Source organism: Galeopterus variegatus, unplaced genomic scaffold (assembly GCF_000696425.1).
Source record: "Galeopterus variegatus unplaced genomic scaffold, G_variegatus-3.0.2 Scaffold2774, whole genome shotgun sequence".
NCBI lineage: Eukaryota > Metazoa > Chordata > Mammalia > Dermoptera > Cynocephalidae > Galeopterus > Galeopterus variegatus.
Window position 1 is genome coordinate 211,451 of NW_007728885.1, and position 22,515 is coordinate 233,965.

The 22,515-nt window shown below is 41.7% G+C and overlaps 1 protein-coding gene across 1 annotated transcript in view; it reads left to right on the forward strand.

The window, feature by feature from the left end:
- The window catches only part of LOC103598903 (maltase-glucoamylase, intestinal-like), a 91,677-nt gene that overhangs the window by 32,967 nt on the left and 36,195 nt on the right, over positions 1–22,515 (forward strand). Inside the window, 14 exon segments of the mRNA XM_008582965.1 lie at positions 4,612–4,783; positions 5,342–5,458; positions 7,918–8,072; positions 8,224–8,308; positions 9,236–9,292; positions 10,071–10,195; positions 11,083–11,171; positions 11,972–12,021; positions 14,624–14,791; positions 15,954–16,109; positions 17,402–17,680; positions 20,147–20,301; positions 21,364–21,532; positions 22,084–22,180. Coding sequence (XP_008581187.1) covers positions 4,612–4,783; positions 5,342–5,458; positions 7,918–8,072; positions 8,224–8,308; positions 9,236–9,292; positions 10,071–10,195; positions 11,083–11,171; positions 11,972–12,021; positions 14,624–14,791; positions 15,954–16,109; positions 17,402–17,680; positions 20,147–20,301; positions 21,364–21,532; positions 22,084–22,180 — 1,874 coding nt within the window.

Sequence of the window (22,515 nt, forward strand, 5' to 3'; positions counted from 1 at the left end):
TAAGAAGATTTTCATTTTAGATTTCCTGCACAGATGGGGAAAATAAAGTGTTTGAACAGCTACTTGGGATCATCCAGTGGCTTAGGGTGTCTTAGTCTTTCTCTGCTTATCTCCTTCTGTTTTGGTATTTCTGGAACTCCATGGTGGGGCCTAGGGACAGGGGGACTTTGATTTGCTTATGGGATATGTATCAATGCTTATCTTCACACTTCTGTCTTCATGGTACTCAAAGTCCTGCTCTGTCCTTTGAAACTTGTTCCTTTAGTCCTCAAGATACGACTCTACCTGGCACTCCTGCTTTCTTTCCAGTCTTTCCTTCTCAACCTCTATCTGGATCTTGTTCACCTGCTCTTTCACTATTAATGAGTCTTAGGGGTCAGTCCTTAGGCTTCTCTTTTATTCTATGCCAATGCATAGGTAATTTATTTCTTTTTATTGTTTTAACTGTAATTTATTCCAATGATTTAAAAATCTATAATCATAGCTGAGGTCTCTTCCTGATTTTCAGACACAAATATCCAAAACTACCTTCTGATCTTCTCTACTTGGATGTTTTATAGTACCTCGAACATCATTCACTCTGCTCTGTTATCTGTTTTGATCTAATCTCCACACTCTGGCTAATCATTTTGGAAACTCTTAAATTCCCTGTCTTGGTTGGTGGTAACACCACCCCTTTCTTCCAGACTCCTAAATGAGAAATTTGACATCATTCCTCCTTCTTTCATGCCCTCACATGGACTCAGTCCTCGATCCTTCCAATTCTACCTTTCGAACATTTCTAGAACCATCTTCTCTGTGTTCTCCCACTGACACATCTTAATTAAGGTCATCATCACCTCTCACATAAATCATCACATAGGCCCATGACTTTAGCCTTACCTCTCGATAATTTATCTGCTACATTTTCTGCTTGGAGTGTGGTCCAAGGACCAGCAATCTCAGAATCACCAGGAAACGTATTAGAAGTGCAGCATCTTGAGGGCCGGCCCGGTGGCGCACTGGATAGTGCGCCGCTTGGGAAGCGCGGCGGCGCTCCCGTCCGAGGGTTCGGATCCCACATACAGACCGGCTCCCGCTCACTGGCTGAGCGAGGCGCGGGAGCAGCACCGAGGCTTGCGATCCCATTGCCGGTCCCCGGTCCGGTGCGGGGGCAACACTGAGGGTTGCGATCCGTTGCCGGACACGGAAAAAAGACAAAAGACAAAAAAAAAAAAAAAAAGAAGTGCAGCATCTTGAGGGCCGGCCCGGTGGCGCACTGGATAGTGCGCCGCTTGGGAAGCGCGGCGGCGCTCCCGTCCGAGGGTTCGGATCCCACATACAGACCGGCTCCCGCTCACTGGCTGAGCGAGGCGCGGGAGCAGCACCGAGGCTTGCGATCCCATTGCCGGTCCCCGGTCCGGTGCGGGGGCAACACTGAGGGTTGCGATCCGTTGCCGGACACGGAAAAAAGACAAAAGACAAAAAAAAAAAAAAAAAGAAGTGCAGCATCTTGAGCCTCAGTCCAAACCTTGGAAATCAAAATCTGCATTTTAACAAGATCTTTGGTTGTACTGAATGTATATTAAAGTTTAAAAAGCACTACTCACGCTGCCATCAAAGTGATCTTTTTGAAGCACGAAAGATCATTTCTCTTTTTTGAAAAATCATTGCTCATTTCTTTTTCCAGTGTAAAATTATTTGTGGCTTGTGATGTTCTATACAACAAAATCCAATCACCTTCGCCCCACCCATAATGTACTTCATAACCTAACCCTTTCTTACTATTTTCTCTCATAATTGCTGCTCCTCATACTTTGTGCTCTGTGACACACAGCTGTGTGTTGTTCCCAAATCCAAATTCATCTCTGCATGTCTTTCATGTGCTGTTTGCTCTGCACGAGAGGGCCTTCCTTGCCCTGTCCATTTTGCAAACACATACTTATTCATAAATCCTCATCTCAGAGGTCAATTCTGGAAAACTTTCTGACAGGTCTAGGAAAATATTATTTCCCCTTTTTTGTGTTACATTTGTTCATATAGCAATATGCTTAATATGCATAATTTTTAGATGCTCTTTTTTTTTCTTGCTGGACCATAAGTTTTTTGAAGGCAAATTCACCCCTGTATCACTAGCTGTGTGAATAGTGTGTGCACTGCAGATATGTTTGTTGAATAAATGCCTGGCCTGTGAGGGAAGAGAAGAGTGGGATGGGCACACAGGGGGCCTGAGGAATTAGAGGGAAAGGCTGTGTCTGTTTTGTTCTGCAGCACTATTTTGCCCTCATGACTTAATGCTACCTTGTCCAGTAAATGCAAAAATTGGTACTTCAGTGAAAGAAAATCTCCAAGAATAAGGACATGTATTTCCAATTTTATATCTTTTCTTTTCTGATTTCTCCCTCTCTCTCTCATTCTACCTTTCCTGGGAGATAAACTGGATGAATAAGACTCAGTGTCCTCATTTCTGAAATGAGAGACCTGATGTTTCCTGTAGTCTCTTTCTGCTCTGATAAATGTAGACTCCTAGATGCTTCAGTGTAAGAATGGGAGGGAGATGAATACATAGTCAGGGTAGGAAAGAAAAGGTAAGGAGGGGCTGCAGGAGGGAAGGAAAGTTTCTAATTGCTTCACTGCCAGTATCACCATGTGAGAAAAGCATCATATTAACACTGGACATATCTGCTAAAAAAAAAAATAGTGCTATAAAATCAGATAAAGTTGGTTAATATTTTCTAATAGTTATGTTTAACAGTTAACTAGGACTCAGTAAGTGGTGGGTGCCTTTCTGACTTCTCTGGGTCAGGCAGAATGGCCTCGGTTCCCAGAGAACGGTGCGGGTAAGTAGAATCTGGCCTTTGGGCATGAAGCAGAGTTGGGTTAAAAAAACAGGTAAGATTTTCATTCAAGGGGATCTGGACATCAGGAGAACTGAAGTCCTAGGTCTAATGAACATTTGCTCAATCTTAACTGGAAGTGTAGTTTGGGGACAGTGGTGACTGGGCTAGCCAGGAAATGAAATTCACCTCCCTGTAGGCTGAAAGCGGAAGGAGATCAGAGCCCCTAAGAGATCGTGACCTTATCATAAAATAGGCCAGAGCTGGGGGATGGGAAACAGAAAGTTAAGAATCTCTGAATAAGCCTTTTCCTCTAAGCTGGAAATAGCCTGACTGCTATCTAATCTGTGTTACCATAATGGTCTGCCTATAAATAAGCTGTAACCTCAGATACTTCATCCTGTTTCGGTTTCGCTTTGTATAAACTGAAGTGTTTCTTTCATGATTAATGATTGTAGAGTGCAAAAAGCGTCCAACCAGTGGTGAAAAGGGCAAAGTACCTGCTAGTCTACATCAAAGCAGAGGTGAAGGTGGGAGTTGAGGAGTGAGTCCTCTCCTCCAACCTACCCCCAATTTTTCATCAATAAATTGCCAGAATGGAGCATTTCACTTTCTTAAACCAGTCTTATATTTCAGAATTTTCTCCCTCTTGCCATTATAAGCCATTCTGCACGTGTAGAGTTCCCATAACATCTCTAGGAATATGGAGTGGGGAGGCATTGGTGGATGTGGTAGTGTCTTGAGGAATTGCCTGGTGCCTGATGATCTGTACAGAGAGATTTTAAGAAAAGATACACTTGTCTCAGACCATGTATAGGAGCAAAAGAAAGAACCTTTCCACAAAAAGCTAGCAGCAATTATGGCTCAGAAATTACCATCCTGTAGATATGCTATTGTTCAATTTCAGAACTCTAAAGGAAAGTGTGGACTGTTTGGCATGGAAGGAGAATGGAAGGAGAGGCATTTCAGTAAAGTGCCTGTGCAAAAGAGTGTTCAGAATAAAACCTAGGGTAACAGCCTACATAGACCATGTCATCCCATCCTATGGCCCTCCCCCACCCCAAAGTAATTGTCATTCTTGATTCTGTGTTTTTAATTCCTTTGCTTTCATTGATATGTAGTTTTACTTGATATGTAATATTTTACATATAATACAATGAAAATAATATCTTCTATCTTAGTTTTTAACTTTACAAAAAGTATGATATGCCATCTTTTGAGACATTCATTTTAATTACTATTATTTTGCATAGATTAAAAGTTGTTAACATTGAGAATTGCTAAGAGTACTGCTGAAGTTTCAGCTGTATACCAGCTAGAGCATAAACTCTCCCTTTAGCCAAGCAGAGGGCCCAGAGTTCCAACCTGTGCAGGTGATATGATAAACAGGATTTTGCATGGGAAGCAAGGCAGGGGACACAGGGGGGTTACCAAAACCTTGTCTCGAGGAAGAAGATGGGGCCAAGAACCCAAGACATGGTTGAAATGTATTGTCAACTGGAAGGGCCAGACCACAACCAGATCCAGCAAGATGGAGAGAATGTAATCAGGACAACTGGAGCCTAGAGAAAGTTGTTAGGGGGCTGGAATATAGAGGTTTGTGCTGTCTTGTATGAGATCTGAAACCTTACCCAGAAGTGGGAAGGAAGCTCTTAAAACTGCTTGTTTGCACACCTGGTTTATGATGCCCTGAAGTTTTTTCTCAGTTTGGTTTTTCTCAGTTTGCCCTTGGTGTAAGGTGAGTCCTAGATGTGCACAGCTCACCTTGCACTCAGCTGGCTGTCTTCCTTTTCAGGGCCTTGGAGGCTGTCTTCCCCAACAACAGGAGCTTCATCTTATCCCGTTCCACCTTTGCTGGATCTGGCAAATTTGCTGCTCACTGGTTGGGGGACAATGCGGCCACATGGGATGACCTCCGGTGGTCCATCCCAAGTATCCTTGAGTTCAACCTGTTTGGCATCCCTATGGTGAGCCTCATTTCTAACCAAGGAACTTTAACCCTTCGTCTTTTGACATTCTTCTATTACCAGTCTTTGAGGGTGTCTGAAAAACTAAGGTGCATGCCTCACTCTGATACGTATTAGGAAAACAAATTTGTATGTGTGGTGTGAGCTGCCTTTTCAAGATAGGATGACAACCTTCTCACTGGGCTGTCATCCATGGAATCTCTGGAGACAGGAAGGAGACATCATGAGTAAAACGTATTAGTAGCACAGAAATCTTCTATCAGCAGAGCATCAGTAAATAGGAAAGTAAGAGAGTGGAAACTGAATATTGAGGAAGAGCCCTGGATACAAGGACCATTGTCTGTACCTCCAATCAATCTCCCCCTCCTCAGTCTGTCCTGTGGTGCATACTTCCTTGTTTCTCTCACGTGGCTGGGGGTTTGCCCGGAAGCCTGACATTGCTTTAAACATGAAATTATGGCAATAAGAATTTCTCCTTTCCCTTACCATATAGGTACACAGTCGATGCTTTTGTCTCTCTCACTGACCACCGTGCTTGTATTTGTGCTCATTCTCCAGGTAGGTGCCAACATCTGTGGTTACACAGGAAATGTCACGGAGGAGCTCTGCAGAAGGTGGATGCAGCTTGGAGCATTTTATCCTTTGTCAAGGAATCACAATGGGCCTGGGTTCAGGGTAAGGTCCCCAAGAGAAGTGATGGAAACTTCTCGGACTGTCTAATATACTTGTTCTCAAAGAAGGATTGAGGAAAATTTTACAGGTTGGCCCAAACTGCAGGAGAAGGATGGGTAAATCTTGGGTGATAAACCTAAAAAGCAGGGTATTGAGGTGAGGGTGTCTGTGGAAGGGTGTATATACATGGAATGTTATTATTGTTATTATTTTTTGCTATTGGAAACTTATCGACAAAGGTGAGAAGATTTATTAAAGTTTCTATGGTGCTGTGATCACTTTTGTTACCACTTTATATAAAATGGGACAATTGGAGTTCATTGGCATTTTACGTCAGTCAATACAAGGGAAACCACTCACAGATACGGGGAATAAGGAGGAAGGATTTAGAAAGGGACAGCCAGTGATCTGAAAGTTTTTTCACCTCGTTACAACATTCTATCTTTCTATAAATAGCTTGGGATTTGCACTACTTCTTATGACTCATCCCACCTTTATCTTCTTGCATACGAAATAATCGTTTTGATGGGCAAGTATGTAAAAGTAGGTTCAAAGCCCCTGTTAAGGAGGTGTTTATGGTGATGGCAAAAGCAAGTAAGGTGGGATGTCCTTTCTTTTAATGAAATAATCTGCAATTGAAATGTTTCAAATTGAGTGGTTTAGCTCTTTCTAGGCTCATTAGAGTAACTTCCTGATGATTATTTTAGCTCCAGCTCTTGACTTTGTACAGTGACATGTTTCTAACCTGGAGGGACAAACAGCCAGACCTTTAGGTATTTTATCCCTGGGCTTTCCTAGCCACTTGTGATTTAGAGAGAGATGGATGATTTCTAAACATCTGAGCAAGTGGCTGGGAACAGGTAGGTCAGGTGTTCTTCATGAAGAGATACCCTGAAAGGACTTACATAGATAAGAACACTCAGCTCACCCAGGAGGCTAGGTTAAAGTGTTTGTTTTCTTTCCAATAAGCTAGCTCCATCCAATAGAATTATCTTGAGAGCCACATATGTCAGCATAAATTTAAATTTAAAAAGTAAAAAGAAACAGGGAACATTATTTTTAATATATTTAATGTAACTGAATATATTCATAACATTATCATTCTAACCTGTGTTTAACACACAATATTATTAATGAGCTATTTTATATCCTTTTTTTCTACCAAGTTTTCAAAATTCAGTATGCATTTCACACTTTTAGCACATTTCAATTTATATGCCCAATTTTTAGCAGTTGAAGTGAAATGTAATCCTACCAAAACAATAAAGTTGTGCTTAATGGGAAAAATATTTTACATTCACTCAGTTTTAAGATTTATATTTCAATTAACTATAATAAAATAGAATCGACAGTTCAGTTCCTCAGTCTTCATGACCGCATTTCAAGCGTTCAGTAGCTGGTGGCTTGTGGCCACCATGCTGGACAGTCTTGACCCCAGTTGGAGAGCAAAATGATGGAGGCTGTGGAGTGTTATTTCCTTCGGTGTGTGGCCTTAGGGTTTTCATGAGCCTTACACTGGGGGCATAGGGTGTTCTCATGAAATAGTTCTATTTGGTAAGGGGGGAGTGGGGAAGGGATGGGCATTTTAGAGAGAAAAAGAAAGTAATAAATTCAGATTATTCTTTCCAAAATTCAGTCCTAGAAATACAGTCCAGAATGACAAGACCAAGTACGACATGTGTTTCTTTCACGCCTTTCACATTACAAGGAAAATGAACGAATGAGTGCTGACAATTGATGAAAAATTTCTATCTCAGGTGCTAGGAAAATTAGATTTCTCTTTTAGATTTTCTGAATTTATTTCATTGCTGTTGGATAAAATCTGCTAAAAACCATCTTCAGGATTTCCTTGCACATTGCATATTGAAGAACAAAGAGAGGTCATCTTTGGGATTGGGAGAATAAAACAAATTTTAATGGTGAAAACATTGCAGATAAAACTAGACATAACAGTTTAACATTACAAATTTAAACGGCACATGGAAAAAAAGATGGTTTATGGATTATAGTGCTGGGATGTGGAATAAGGCAATGAATTAAAAAAATGTTTACTAGCATCAAAACTTATTATTATTATTATTATTTTCCAAATAAAGTATTATGAGAAATTTCAATGTACAATAAATTGGAGCAGCCCTGGAGGGAGCAGGGCCCACTGCCTCTCCATGGTGACTTTTTTGGGGTCTGTCACTCTGGGGCTGCCACAGACTGCCCTCCGATGACATGTATCAAATTTAAATGCTGCCTCCTGCTTGCAATCCTACGTTGGGAAAGTCACGTGATCTTTGATATTGCTTTCTCATCCATAAAATGAAGGAGTAGGACCAAAATCCTTTCAGTTCTGGAAATGCTTTGACATCCTCCAGCTTGGAGAACATGGGTACTTTTTGCCTGTTTTCATAAAGGAACATTTAAACTATGATGGAAAGAGATATTCAGCGATTGCTTACATTTCCTCCTAGGACCAGGACCCTGCTGCCTTTGGTGCCGACTCCCTGCTGCTGAATTCCTCCATACACCACCTGAACATCCGCTACACCCTGCTGCCCTATCTCTACACCCTTTTCTACCACGCTCACACCCGGGGGGAGACAGTAGCAAGGCCCCTTGTGCATGAGTGAGTTTCCCGATTCTCAATGACTCCTCTTCTGATCGTAATTTCATTTTACCTTGTTAGTGGTAACCAGGTTAGTTAGGTTGTGCCATATAATGTGCTGTTGTCCTGTCTCAGAGACTTCACGGGCCTCCCTGTCCTCCCTGCTTTCCAGGTTCTACCAGGACTCGGCCACATGGGAGGTGCACGAGCAGTTCTTGTGGGGGCCTGGACTCCTCATCACGCCTGTTCTGTATGAAGTATGTTTCCCATCTCGATGACGGGGTGGGATAGGGCACTTGTCTGCATGGCTCCTTAGCTGAATAAGCTGGATCTTGAGTAACTCTGACTGCATTTAAATCTAAATACAAATCTGAATGAGAGAGAAATCATGGAAGTTTGGAAATTAGAAAAATAGTAATTTTTGATCCCATTGCCCCACCAAGCAAAACAATTTCCATGTTGCAAAATTGCCTTAAAATGAAAGCCTGTGTCCTTAGGCATATGACCTTGGCATTGACGTGGGCTTTAGATGCCTTGGTGTGTGTGTGCTGACCAGCTATCTATGTTTCTCTTTGTCCAGAGGTCTGTGCTCTGGGGGTTGGGCTGAGAAGAGAACACAGGTGTGTGAAGAGGAGCAGGGAGGGAGAAACGAGAGCTGGGCAAGGGGAGGGTGTCACTCTGTCCACTGAGGAAGGACCATGCATATCCTATCTAAGTGTGAGTGGAGAAGTGTGGGGGAAAATCAGAATTATGCCGATCAGCTTGTAAACACAAAAGATCGCAGATGTACTAATGTCAAGGGCCCTTCGAACTGGTGTTTTAGCCACAACATCTGATGACAGGTCCTGCTCACAAACAAGTGGCCCTGCTGGAAGGCTTTCCTGGGGCCCTGGCTGGCTCAGTCTCCTCCCAACTGTCAGATTACCTGATTAACTTAATGAGGGAACATTCTCTCCTTCTCCCAGAAAGTTGAGGAGCATTGATGCAAAAATAAACTTAATTTCTAGCTACAGCTCTGCTTTGGGTAAACTGCTTGACCTTTCTGAGTTTCTGTGTTTTCATTGTAGAATGGGATGATCCTATTTACCTCTCAGGATTGCTCAGATGAGCACATGCAATGACATGTGGAGGTGTTCTGTAAACTGTGAAGGGTATGCTAATGTTACTCCTTGCTGTTTCCCTAGGGTGTGGACCAAGTGAAAGCATATGTACCAGATGCCATCTGGTATGACTATGAGACCGTAAGTGAAGTAGACCTGGTTGGCTCAGAGACCTGCCTCTAGCAGAGGGCAATTCTAAGGCAACAGTCTTGGGAGCTTGGGGTAGGATAATAGTGCAAGGTTTTATATCTAGTTGATTGTGGGTACTTTTATGTGAGAAAGGTGTCTTGGATCTGTTCTAGATGGTACAACAAAATACCTTTCACTGGGTAATTTATCAACAACAGAATTTATTGCCTAGAGTTCTGGAGGCTGGGAAGTCCAAGATCAAGGCACTGGCAGATTCCATGTCTGGTGAGGTTTCTCTCTGCCTCAGCAATGGTGCCTCTCGCTGTGCCCTCATGATTTAATCATTTCTCAAAAGGCCCCATTTCTCGTTATTACATTGGGTATTAGATTCTAACACATGAATTTTGGCAGAATATCAACATTCAGACCATAGCAGAAGGCCTTTCCAAATGTACAATGAAATAATTTGAATAACTTAAAGAGATTTATGGAAATTCATTATAGCAACCTGGCTACTGTGCAACTATCAGGACTAGTCATTTGCCTTTGGATGTAATAACCCAGAGAACTGAAGCCCACTTTTGGAACCACAGCATACTGTAATGTAAGGAAATGGGGTGGGCTGGAGTCTCAGGTTTGCTCTCTACTGCCTAAATGCCTTGAGCAAGGCATTTCACTTTGGGGGTCTTCGTTTTTCTCTTCTTTAAAATAAGGCCCCTAAACTAGTGATCTCTAAGGTCCTCCCTAGCCCAAACAGCCACTCTTGATCTGTTTTCCTTTTCTTGATTAGGGAGTGGCCATCCAGTGGAGGAAACAGTGGGTGGACATGCTACTCCCAGGTGATAGGATAGGAATTCACCTTCGAGAGGGCTACATATTTCCCACCCAACAGCCAAACACAACCACAGAGACCAGGTAAGCTCCATCATTCTTTTTTTGTTTTAGCTCCTTGTTCTTCTGAAGTATGACTACTCTGGTTGTTCTAATCAGGCGGGGCATTATGGGAGAGGTAAGTAGGGACTAAGAGTGGATAAACCAAGGGAAAACATCTCCAGTCAGTAATCTTCCTCCCTTTCTTTCAATGTTGGTCCAAAATTGGCATCTTGGTCCTCATTGAGCAGAGGGGTAAATATAGCCTCAGTTCCTTTACATTTCCATAGTTTTTTATTCTTGCATTAAATTAGATTATAGGAATAGTGAAAATAATCATTCATGAAGATTTCTCTTTGGCCAGAAATTATCCTTAGGTAGGTTCCCTAATGCATTAGCAAATGCAAGTTAAATGGGAGGTAAAGGTTATCATGTGAAAGCAACGTAGGTTGGAGGTCAGGAGCCAGGTACATTGGGTTCCAGCCCTGGCTCGACTACGTACAGTATATGCTCACCTCAGGCAACTTACTTCTTTGTGCTTCTGCTTATGATTGGCAAATGGGGGATGACGATAGTTTGACTTTTTAGAATTATTATGAGGGTTAAATGAATTAATATGAACGATAATGTGTTTAGGATACTTCGAAGAGTGCCTGGCACATGGTAAGAACTAATGAGTGTCAATTTTTAGTATTATCACAAACCCAGTTTTGAACAGGAACGGTCTCCTCCCACCTTCCTTCTCATGCTCACTCACTTCTGACCTCTGCTGCCTGCTCACACCCAACTTCTGTGCTTCCACACAGGGTTACTATCTACTCAGTTTCTGGGGTAGACTCTGGGGTTATCTGTTCCTGGGTCATGGAAGGGGCTAGTTTCACATAGTTCTGTCTCTTCTTCATTCTCTGAAACTAAGATTTGCTCTTTTACAGCCGGAAGAATTCCCTGGGACTCATTATCGCCTTGGACTATAAGAGAGAAGCAAAGGGCGCGCTGTACTGGGATGATGGTGTATCTAAAGGTAAACTTCTTTTTGGTAACAACACTGTGGTTCTTAGTGAAAGTTAGTCATTATGGGCTGCCTAATTTGGCACTAACTCTATTGTCATTGATGCTCATTTCTGTAGCTTACAATCAATTGGTTATGGGTTAAAACTTTTTCTGAAACTTCCATCAGCCAAGCACAGTGCATTAAAATAGACTTCAAATATGCAACTTGCATGTTATTGTTTCTACCAAAGGAACAGACATTACTGGGTTTACTTGAGTTATTCTCTTCTCTGGATGTCATTATTCATACCAAACAATGAATTTTGTTAATAGCTTTGTGAAGTACTGCTTTAGTTGCTGTCAAAGGAGAGACGTCTAGTTGGTGCAGTGTATTTTTCCACTGTAAGGTTTCCATATAAATATCTCACATAAGCTTATGTTCTGTGATTATATAAAAGCCCTTCCCTGCATAGGATTAGCATTTATTAATATATTGGCTATTTATTATTATAGTATATGCAGGGGTTATAAAGATGAATAACACTTAAATAAATGTTGCCTTTCCAGAACTCATGGTCCAGCAGCAGAGAGACAATGTGCATGTAGATAACCATAATTCAAGTCAAAATGTTTTAAATGCCAGAAAAATGGTACCATAAAGTGCCATAGGAGTTCAGAGGAATGGTTCAGGAAACCTCTGTGGAGGTCTGACAAAAATGGGCAGAACTGGGGTGAGCAGAACTCGATGGCAAACATATTCTGGATGAGGAGAACATGACCCCACAGCACCTGTTTCCCATTAATGGGCACTCCCCTGTCTTTCTCTTTTAGATGCTGTAACTAAAAAGAATTATATTCTGTATGATTTCTCTGTTACCTCTGTAAGTACTGTTTTTGAGGAGCACACAGTGTTTCTCTTCCGTGGCTTCTTTTTGAATTTTTGGTTTACTGTAGATAGTTGGTCAGGTGGAATAGAGACAGTGTTTGACTGTGATGGTCCCAGAAAGGATTCAAGTTAACATGAAAGTGTTTAATCTCTGCCAGATATACAAGCCTATAAAAATATCATCATGAGTCCTATGCAGAACTACTTACTATCTTTGGGGGAAAAAAAAAATCATTGCCTTCGAGTTTAATGGGATGAATCCTGGCTTTTAAGATGTGCCCTTGTTTGGGGGCACACGTGTGTGTGGGCTGGAGGTGGGGTGATGAGTGGTGAAATGGCTTTTTGGGGTTTGGCTGTAACAGCTTTCCTTTCTAGTCCCTAAAACTTGGCTTTGGGTGAGGTATCAAGTGGTGGCACTGAAAGGTTGGAAGATACAGAACATCACTTGCTTCATCTCTATTTCTTGAGGGTACTGAGAGGAAAAAAGGCAACAAGAATAGCAGAGAGTGGGAGAATTCTGTGTTGGTTTTCTCAGAAGCCCGATCATGTATGGGCAGAGATTATGTGGGGCTCTTTCTCTCTTTTAAATTCATAATTTTTAAAAATTAAACTTTTTTTTAATATACTTTGAGATGATTAAAGATCCCCATGCAGTTGTAAGAAATAATGCAGAGATCTTGCGTACCCTTTACTCAGTTTCCTCTAACAGGAGCATCTTATAAAACCGTAGCACAATTTCACAACCAGATATTAGCATCGGTACTCACACGACAGAGAACATTTTCATCACCTCGAGGGTTCCTCCTGTTCCCATCTTACAGGCACATGAGCTTACCTTCTGCCCGCACCTTTCTCAGCTCCTGGCAATCAATGATTGGTTCTCCATTTCTATAATTTTGTCTCTTCGAGAATGTTATATAAGTAGAGTCAAACAGTACGTAATCTTTGGGACTGGCTATTTCATTCAGCATAGGCAATATGTTGATGAGTTCCCTCAAAATTCATTTAAGTTGTGTGTAACTTTAGTGAGATCCTTTTTATTGCTTAGTAGCATTCCAAGACATGGAATGCTCGAACAAAAATTACTACCTTTTTCTCAATTATCCACTTGATAAAGATCATCTGGGCTGTTTCCAGTTATGGGCTATTACAAATAAAGTATATTACAAGTAAATTATATTACAAAGTATATTGTAAATATACTTTATATTAGTATATAAGTAAAGTATATTACAAATAAAGTATAGCTGCTATGGACATTCATGCACATGTTTTGGTGTGAACATATGTTTTCATGTCTCTGGGATAAATGCCGAGAGGACACTCGCTTGGTATAGTGTATGTTTAATTTCGTAAAAAACTTCCAAACTGTTTTCCAGAGTGGCTTCCATTGTACATTTCCACCAGCAATGTATGAATGATCTAGTTTCTCTGCATCATGGCCAATGTCTGATGTTGTCCTTATTTTTTGTTTTAGCTTTTCTGATTGGTGTGCAGTTGTATCTCACTATGACTCTAATTTGTATCTCTTTGAGGTCTAGTGATGTTGAACAACTTTTCATATTTACTGTCTTTATATTTACCATCTGCAAAATTTTTTAATTTTGATGGGTCTAATTTTTCACTCTTTTCTTTTATGAATTGTCCTTTTTGGGGTCAAGTCTAAGACCTCAGTGCCTAGCCTTAAGTCCTGAATATTTTCTCCAAATTTTTTCCTAAAAATTTTGTTGTTTGACCTTTTTCTTTAAGTCTGTGATCTATTCTGAGTTTGTTTTCATATAATATGTGAGATTTAGATTGAGGCTCAACTTTTACATGTCCAGTTGCTCCATCTCCCTTTGCTGAAAACACCATCCTTTTTCCATTACATTGCTTTTGTCTTTGTCAAAAATCAGTTGGGCATATTTGTGTGGGACTCCTAATTTTTCAATCATCAAAGTGTCCCTGTTTTCTTCAGTCTTCAGTTCCACCTTCTTCCTTGACATAACTCAGCTTTGTCACTTTTGAACTACAGATTCATGAATAAGTTATTTAATTTCTCTGTGCTTCAGTCTCATCTGAAAAATAGGGATAATGAAAGCTTCAATAACATGGTCTGCTGTGAGAACTGAAGGGGATAATACATGTAAAATGCTTAGCAAAGTGTCTGGCACATGGTAAACATCCATACATTTTAGCTCATCACCATCGTGATTAAAATAAAAAGAATAAAATTGTTTGGGCACGTGGTGTGTGTGTGTATGTTTATGTCTTTGTGTGCTGATGAGTCTCTGAATGTGCTTGTGTCTTTTTGTTGGCTTTGTGAGTATTCCTCTTGTCACTTGAAAATTCCATGATGTCAGGAACATATTTTCTGAGTAATAGAATCAGTGAAGAGCCAGCGAACCAAAGCAAACACAAAATATTGCTAAAAGATTTAGAATTGTTAAGAGTGGGACTTAATGAATTTTCTGGGGATGGTCATCTGGCAATGTTTGGAACTGCAGAGAGAAAGGCAACACCTTAACTCTCGGAAGGAGAGATGTTGTATGGTATTTGGGGACAATGAGAGTATAAAGAGCCTGCTCTCTAAGCTTTTTTTTTTTTTTTTTCCCTAGAATCGTCTACAGGCAAAGATTACAAATAATAATTATATGGACCCTGACAACCTCATGTTTACAGATATCAGGATCTTGGGGATGGACAAGCAGCCTACTAATTTTACTGTCTTATTGAATAATGCTGCCACCTCCAGTCCAAGTGTTGTCTACAGTGCTTCAACAAAGGTGGAAGATTGTTCCCTCCTGCAGGGCCCTTGCCAAATGCCCTGGCCTGGCACTCTGACTGCTGGCCCTCCCTTTTTCTTTTGACTTGGGGAAGTCACAGAGACAATTGGCTTGGTGGGGGTCTGCCACATCACAGGGAGGATGCAGGAGAAACATGTGCATGCTAATTACAGACCCCTCCCTTTCATTTGCATTAGAGCTCTGAAGAAGACAATGGGAGGTGGGACCCTCAGAGAAGACAGTTCTTCTTAGGGTGAATTTAATACTAGACAGGCTGGTTCCAGATGTGATATAGTGAAAACGTTCAATACATAGGCCTAGTTCTGGAGAGCGTTTATACATTCGTACTCTCATTGAAGTTAAAGACTCTCTTTGAGACACAGTTGATATTTTTCCTTAGTGTTTTAAGCTATTTTTATACCATTACAGAACGTGAGAGTGGAATAAAACACAAAGGGTAATCTTCCTTTCCTCTTACTGAATGATTCCCTTACATGATAAACTCTGACAGAAGATTCTAATTGTAAGAGAAGTATTTCAAGTGCTGGGAGATCGATCATTTCTTAGATCAGCCCCCTTCATTTTGACAGTACATACAGCATAGGGTAAGAGCTTTTCTTCTTAAGGCAGAATGGGGTTCGCATCGTAACTGTACTGTCTCTTAGCTGTGAGATCTTGGACAAGATATTAAATGTCTCCATACCTCCATTTTATGTTCTATAAAATGAAGATAGCCAAGGTATTTACAGTACGGGTTTCCTTTGTAGGATTAATGGAGATAATGCTTATAAAGTGGTTATCACAGGGCTTGGCTCATATGAATACTCAATAAAGTTTAGCTGTGGCTATTATTGCCATCATTATTAAAATAAACAGGTATCACAGCCAGAGGACAATAAGCCTGACAGTGACAGTCCTGCCTGTGGTCTGTACTCCTTAACATGATGGAAGATCTTCTCCTTCAACACTTCCATTATGACTGTATGAGGCGAGAAAGGTCAGGAATAAGTCAAGTTTCAAATATCTTTTGACAAAGTGGTATTGGAGAAAGAACTAGGACCAGGTCCCCCAGTCCTGACTTCCAGACTGTCAGGGAAGGACTTTCTCCAGATGGCTCTACCTCACCTCGTTTGTCACTATGGCCTCCTTTCTCTTCTCCCAGGTGGTAACCATCACTGACCTCCAGGGACTGGCACTGGGACAAGAATTCTCCATTGAGTGGGATCTTCCAGTCAGTGACCTGGAGAAGTTCAGCTGCTACCCTGAGGATTCTGCCGCCTCCGAGGAGACTTGCAAGCAGCGGGGGTGCCTTTGGGAGGTAATGATCAGGAGCAGATTACTCAGTTGGTTAGGAAGTTGTAAAAACTGTCCCACAAGTAATTAGGCACCAAGAAAACACTTTTGTTGTTGTTGTTATAAATTTATTTTTATTATTTTTATTTATGCATATTTATGGAGAACAGGGTTGACTATCAGTACTTGTGAACAGTATGTGATGATCAAATCAATAGAGTTGGGAGAGGGGGTGGGGGGCATAGAGAGTCATTGGGTAAGGGACACAAGAAGTAATTACGATTTGTAATGATGAACATGCTAGTAATACTGATTTGATCAAGAAAACACTTTTCCAGTGTTACGGCTTACTTGGTAATCACGACGCTGTGCTGACAAGCATTGTGCCCGCTCTATGTGATGGGTGGTCAGTCCCTTGGATGTCCTGAATCAGAAGAAGCCCATTGTCACTCTCATTGCCCCTCCAACCACAGCATTTACAATCCTGTTTTTTAACATAATAATATGCATTTGGGTATGCATTGCCCATTGAATATTTTAAGTAATTTTTATCAGCTTTTGGAGACCCCAAGCAGGAAAAGTAAGATAAGGCTGTTTCCTCTCCATTTGAACAATAAAAAGAGTGAAAATCGGAAAAGAACAAATGATTTCCTCTGGGGCAATAAAGACACCTGAGCAGAACCCTGCCTGAGAGCTCCAGTCTCCAGATCAGGCTTCCTCCTGCTCGCCTCTGTCCACCCACTACAGAGGGCCAGTGTGTGTGTTGTGTTTTCAGAAGGGCTGCCATAGCAAAGTACCACAAACTGAGTGTCTTCGAACAACAGAAATTCATTTCCTCACAGTTCTGGAGCCTAGAAGTTTGAGATCAAGGTGTCAGCAAGGTTGGATCCTCTGAGGCCCATGAGGGCGAATCCGTTCCATGGTTTTCCCTTGACTTCTGGTGGTTTCTGGCAGTGTTTGGTATTTCTTAGCTTGAAGATGCATCACCTCGATCTCTGCCTTCATGTTCACCTAGCGCTCTCCCTGTGTGCATTTCTGTCACCAAATTTCCCCTCTTAATGAGGATACCAGTCTTATTGGATTAGGGCCCATCCTAATAACCTCATCTTAACTTGATCATCTGCAAAGACCCTATTTCCAAATAGGCACATTCACAGGTACCAGGGATTAGGACTTACCATCTTTTGGGAGGACACAGTTCAACCCATGGCAATGGGCATGCTGTTTGAGAGTCTCTGTGTTAACCAATATCATCAGTAATTAGAGCCTCAGAGTGTGGTGTTAGAGGCTGATTAAGAATTCCTCCCGGTGTTCCAGCACACAACTACTCCTGGCGTGCCCACCTGCTACCATGACACCATCCCTAATTATGCTGCCAGTAACGTTCAGTACCTGCCCACGGGCATCACTGTGGACCTTACCCTCCTGGCGGCCCCTGAGTTGGCACAGACGGTGAAGTCGGCAGGGAAGGCGGCATTGGGGGGCGTGCCACCCCCACTCCTAGTAGCAGACACCGCCTCTGATGCTCTTCCTGCAAGGATTGGCGCCCTCAGCCTGAGTGTGATCTACCACACAGAGAACATGCTGCAGGTGAAGGTAAGTCCCAAGTTGCAGATTCTCCTTCTCAACCTGGAGTTCTTAACCTGCAGCTCTATATGGATGGAAGTCACTGAAATGGCTATTACTCCAAATCCTTCATTTTACAGATGAGGGAGCTGAGGTCTAGAGAGGTGAAGGTCAAAAAGTTAGTAGACAGTAAAGCAAGGATATGACCTTAGATCCGCCAGAATTGGAATTTCCTATAATGACAAGTACTCTAGGTCATAAACATCTGCAAAGAATCATCCCTTAGCCTTGAGAAAAATGCATCTGCTGTGTGGCAAACTCATATGAGAGGCATTAACCTACTTCCAACAATAGAATTATTTCTCTGAAAGTGGTTCTAAAACTTTAGCATGCATTAGGATCACCTGCAGATCTTGTTAAAACCAAGGTGGCTGGGCCTCACCCTCAGGGTTTCCAATTCGGTAGGTGGGTGGAGCCCAAGCCTGACAATTTGCATCTCTAACAAGTTCCCAGGTAATCATTCTGAGGCTGCAGGTCAAGGGGCCGCACTTTGGAGGCCCCCCGCTCTGCTATATCTCCTCCAAATACAATGTGAGCCACATGTTTGTTTCCTAGTGGGAATGTTTCTAAAAATGTATTTGAAAAACGCAAGTAAAATTAATTTTATTAACACTTTATTTAACCCATGTGCTAAAATATTATCATTTCACCTTGAAATTCAAGTTTAACTGTGGAGATATTTTACAATCTTTTAATCATACTAAGTTTTTTTCAAAACCCAGTATGTATTGGGCATTCAAAATGAATCTCAATTCAGATGAGCACATTCAGGATCCCAGTAGCAACATGTGCCTCGTGGACACACTGCTTTGGACAGCTCAGCTCTAGGGAGATTTTCACACTTTAAGTATTGTGAATCTTCTAGGTATCCTGTGAAAATAAGAGTTCTGATTCAGAGGCTCTGGGGCAGGGGCTGAGATTCTGTATTCCTAACAAACCCGCAGGTAATGCTGCTGCTTTTGGTCTGAGAAACACAATTTTGAGAAGCAGTGCTGTTAGAAAAAACAAACTGTTCTTCCTCTGCTGTTACAGCACAGTCATCAACACAGAAGCCTGATTTTTGTGGCCAGTGTGTGGGATCCCCCCCTCCTCCCAAAGCAAACAGTTCTCCAGTTCTGCAGTGGACACCAGCTGGGGACTGTCCAACTCAATTCTATTCCGACTCTATCTACTTGGAGATAGTGTCAGATCCGACAGGTGGAGGGCTCAGTCCCCAAGACTGCCCCTCCCCTCACTTCTGATGCCACTCTGAAGCTACAGGGTGTTCCACCTGTTCTTCTGATGGATTGCCTATAAATTCGTTCCCATGCTCCCCTCCTTGGGTTTGGTTAATTTGCTGAGCAGCTCACGGAACACAGGGAAATACTTATCCTTTATTACAAAGGATACAGATAAAGAGATGTATAGGGCAAGGTATGGGGGAAGGGGTGTGGAGCTCCCATGCCCTCCCTGGAACCTCCATGTGTTCAGCTATTTGGAAGCTTCTCGAATCCAATCCTTTTGGGATTTTATTGAAACTTTATTAGGTAGGCATGCTTGATTAAATCATTGGCCATTGGTGGTCAACTTAACCTTCAGCCCCTCTCCCCTATGGGGAGGGGTGTAGGGCTGAAAGTCCCAACCCTGTAATCCTGCCTTGGTCTTTTCTGTGACCTGCTCCCTTCTTGAAGCTACCTAGGAGCTGCCAGCCATCAGTCAGCTCATCAGCATACAAAAAGACATCACTTTGGAAATTCCAAGGATTTTAGTTATATGCCAGGAAAGGGACAGGGCTAGGGACAAAGACCACCAAATATAGACTGTATTTTGCAATATCGCAAGGGCTTTAGAAAAAACTTCACCTATGCATAAGATGTGGGCTAATAACACCATGAAGAAGAGGATGGTTGCTCCTTATGGTGATTCTCCCTGTCCTTGCAAAACACTTTTCACTTCTCTGGTTTTCCCACACCTCCATCCTGTCAGGTAAGTAGGAACGAGTGGTGGATACAAAAGAGAAACCTCAGGAATGAAGAAGCTGCATGACATCTGGAAGCTGAAAAGTAAGGTTAGATGTCAGAGCCCACATGAAAACTCAGTTCTCCAAATCCTAACACACACACGCATGCTCACACCCAGTACTGCGCAGTTCTGTGCATGTATGAGTTCCCATCCCACACACCCGTAAACACACACGCACACATTCCATCCGTGAGATTCTATACCCTTAGATCACAGGTTCTTTAGAGGAAGGCTTTGAATGTGTATTACTGAGGCATGTCAGTCACAGTGAGTGGGAAGGCCTCAAATCTGTTTGTTTGGGGACATTTGATGCCTCCCGATGTGATTCAAACTGGCCAAAAAAAAAAAAAAATTAGGAACTGAATCATGTGGACTGGCGTGAGGGGTTTTAGGTCCGAGACTCCATCTGAAAGTTTCCTTCTGTCTCCTTGTCAGATCTACGATCCCACCAATAAAAGGTATGAGGTCCCAGTACCTCTGAACACCCCACCCTCACCAGTTGGCTCCCTTGAACACTGCCTGTATGATGTCAGGATTCAAATCAATCCATTCGGAATCCAGATTCGACGCAGAAGCTCCCATGCTGTGATGTAAATACTATTTATTTGGTTCTAATGAGAGTGGTTCTAGATCTAATTAGAGTGGTTCTAAATAGTGCAAGTGAAATATTAACCTCAGAGACTGTATGTAAATATGTGTTTGTTACAGAGTGTATCTATTTCCCTCTACTGCAATGAGGAATGAATTTTCTATTAGTCATTAACTCAACAAGAAAAATTAATCAAAGGTTTAACAAAACTAATCAAATGTTGTTTGCCTTCAGAGAGAGAAAAATACATGTTCTACTCATTGTTTTTAAGCAGAACAGAAAGCCCTATTTAATAAGTACAACAGATAACCTAAGATATAAATCAGCTTTTTATTATTCCTTACTAAGAAATAATAACTAAAGAGGTAGGAAAGAGGGGCAAAGGTTAAAGAGAAGACAGAAATGTCTTCTTCACTTTTGCTTCTATGGACACTGTGTAAACTTAAAGCCTTTTCACACTGTTAAGCATGAAAGGAGTTATCATCTCTCATCCCTCCTGCTGCTGAGTAGATTGAAGTGAAGATCTGGATTTTGTCTGGGGTGAGGTTCCCAATCCTAGTAGAAGCTGTCACCTGTGTGTGACACATGTGCCTTCCTGTGTATGGCTCCTGATCTCTTTGACTGTGTCTGATTTTCTCTCTGTTGCCCTCTTCGGTAAGAAGTTCTTTAGGTAATATAGAGGAGTTGTTCCAAGGGTTTCACACTTTTCTATTGGAAAGTTTGCTTTGACCTTATTCATACATTTATTCAGGCTGATATGCCAGTTACTAAGAACTGGAAGTAAAGAAATGAATGAGACGTGGCCCTTGACCTCAAGGAGCCCATGACCAAGAAAAGCAGCTCTCAGTCTTGCAAACAATGGAATTAAAATGCAGGCGTAGAACCTTGGTACCGAGTCATGGCTGTTGTTATGACGTGGCTCATCGCAGTATTTGAACTTGGATCCAGATGTGCAATAATAATTCAGGGGGCTTCTGAATCAACTAGATATTCTGAGCATATTTCACGTTTGCTCTGGCCTGTCATCTCCAGCTCAGCGTGGAGGTCTGCCTTTGTGTTGCAGTTGGGATTCTCAGCTCCCTGGCTTCACCTTCAACGACATGTTCCTCTCCATTTCTACCCGCCTCCCCTCTCAGTACCTCTATGGCTTTGGGGAAACTGAGCACACAACTTTCAGAAGAAACATGAGCTGGAACATGTGGGGAATGTTTGCTCGCGATGAGCCACCAGCGGTAAGGACAGAGGAAAAGAATGAGCAATCAGTTTCTCTCTATGTACATTTATTTTAATTTGTATACCCATAGGTAGTGCTCTGGTATTGATAAATTCTGCTCTCAGTAGTAACAGGCCACATGTCACACTCTTTTGTCCCTAAAAGACATTTATATGTATATTTTTTCCTGCGGACTATGGATTTTATTTATTTCACAAACTTTTATTTAATATATTCTATGTGTCAGGCACATTGCTAAGTGTTTAGCCACAAATCTAATAAGACGTTGATTTTCCTTTCCAGAGGCTTATAGGCTAATGAGAGAGATATGCAGAATTGATAGCACAGTGTAATCAGTGCTGTGATAGAATTATATGATAATAAACAAAGAGGGCATGGAGCAGGGAGGACACAGCTTCTTACTTGGGGTAGAAGAGGGGTTGAAAGAAAGCTTTACAAAAATGTGACATTGAGCTGAATCTTTAATGTGGGGGAGAAGTTTGCTCTTGGGTTATGATATCGAAGTAATTCTTAGATTTTCTCTTTTTTATTACCCTATGACTCTGCCAGTACAAGAAGAATTCCTATGGTGCCCACCCTTACTATATGGCACTGGAAGAGGACGGCAGTGCCCATGGAGTGCTTCTGCTGAACAGCAATGCCATGGGTAGGACAGAGGCACATTCCCCATGCATTACCATAAATAGCTGTGACCACTCTATTGGGATCTGGGATATCAACAGAAATAATAAAATTCAGGGGAATGAAAAATGGGACAAATAAACTGACCTTCCATTCATTCATCCATTTATTCAAGATTTATTAAGAGCTCTAGCCCTGGTATTAGATATAAACTTTTGACTAACCGTGGTCCCTACTCATTGTAACCTTATCTAATTGTGACACTTGAGGTTTTTTTTAACATAGTGATGTAAGTTGTTGAGATTGAATATTATATTTGGAGTACCTGAAAATCTATGTCTGATTCCACTGGATGAGAGA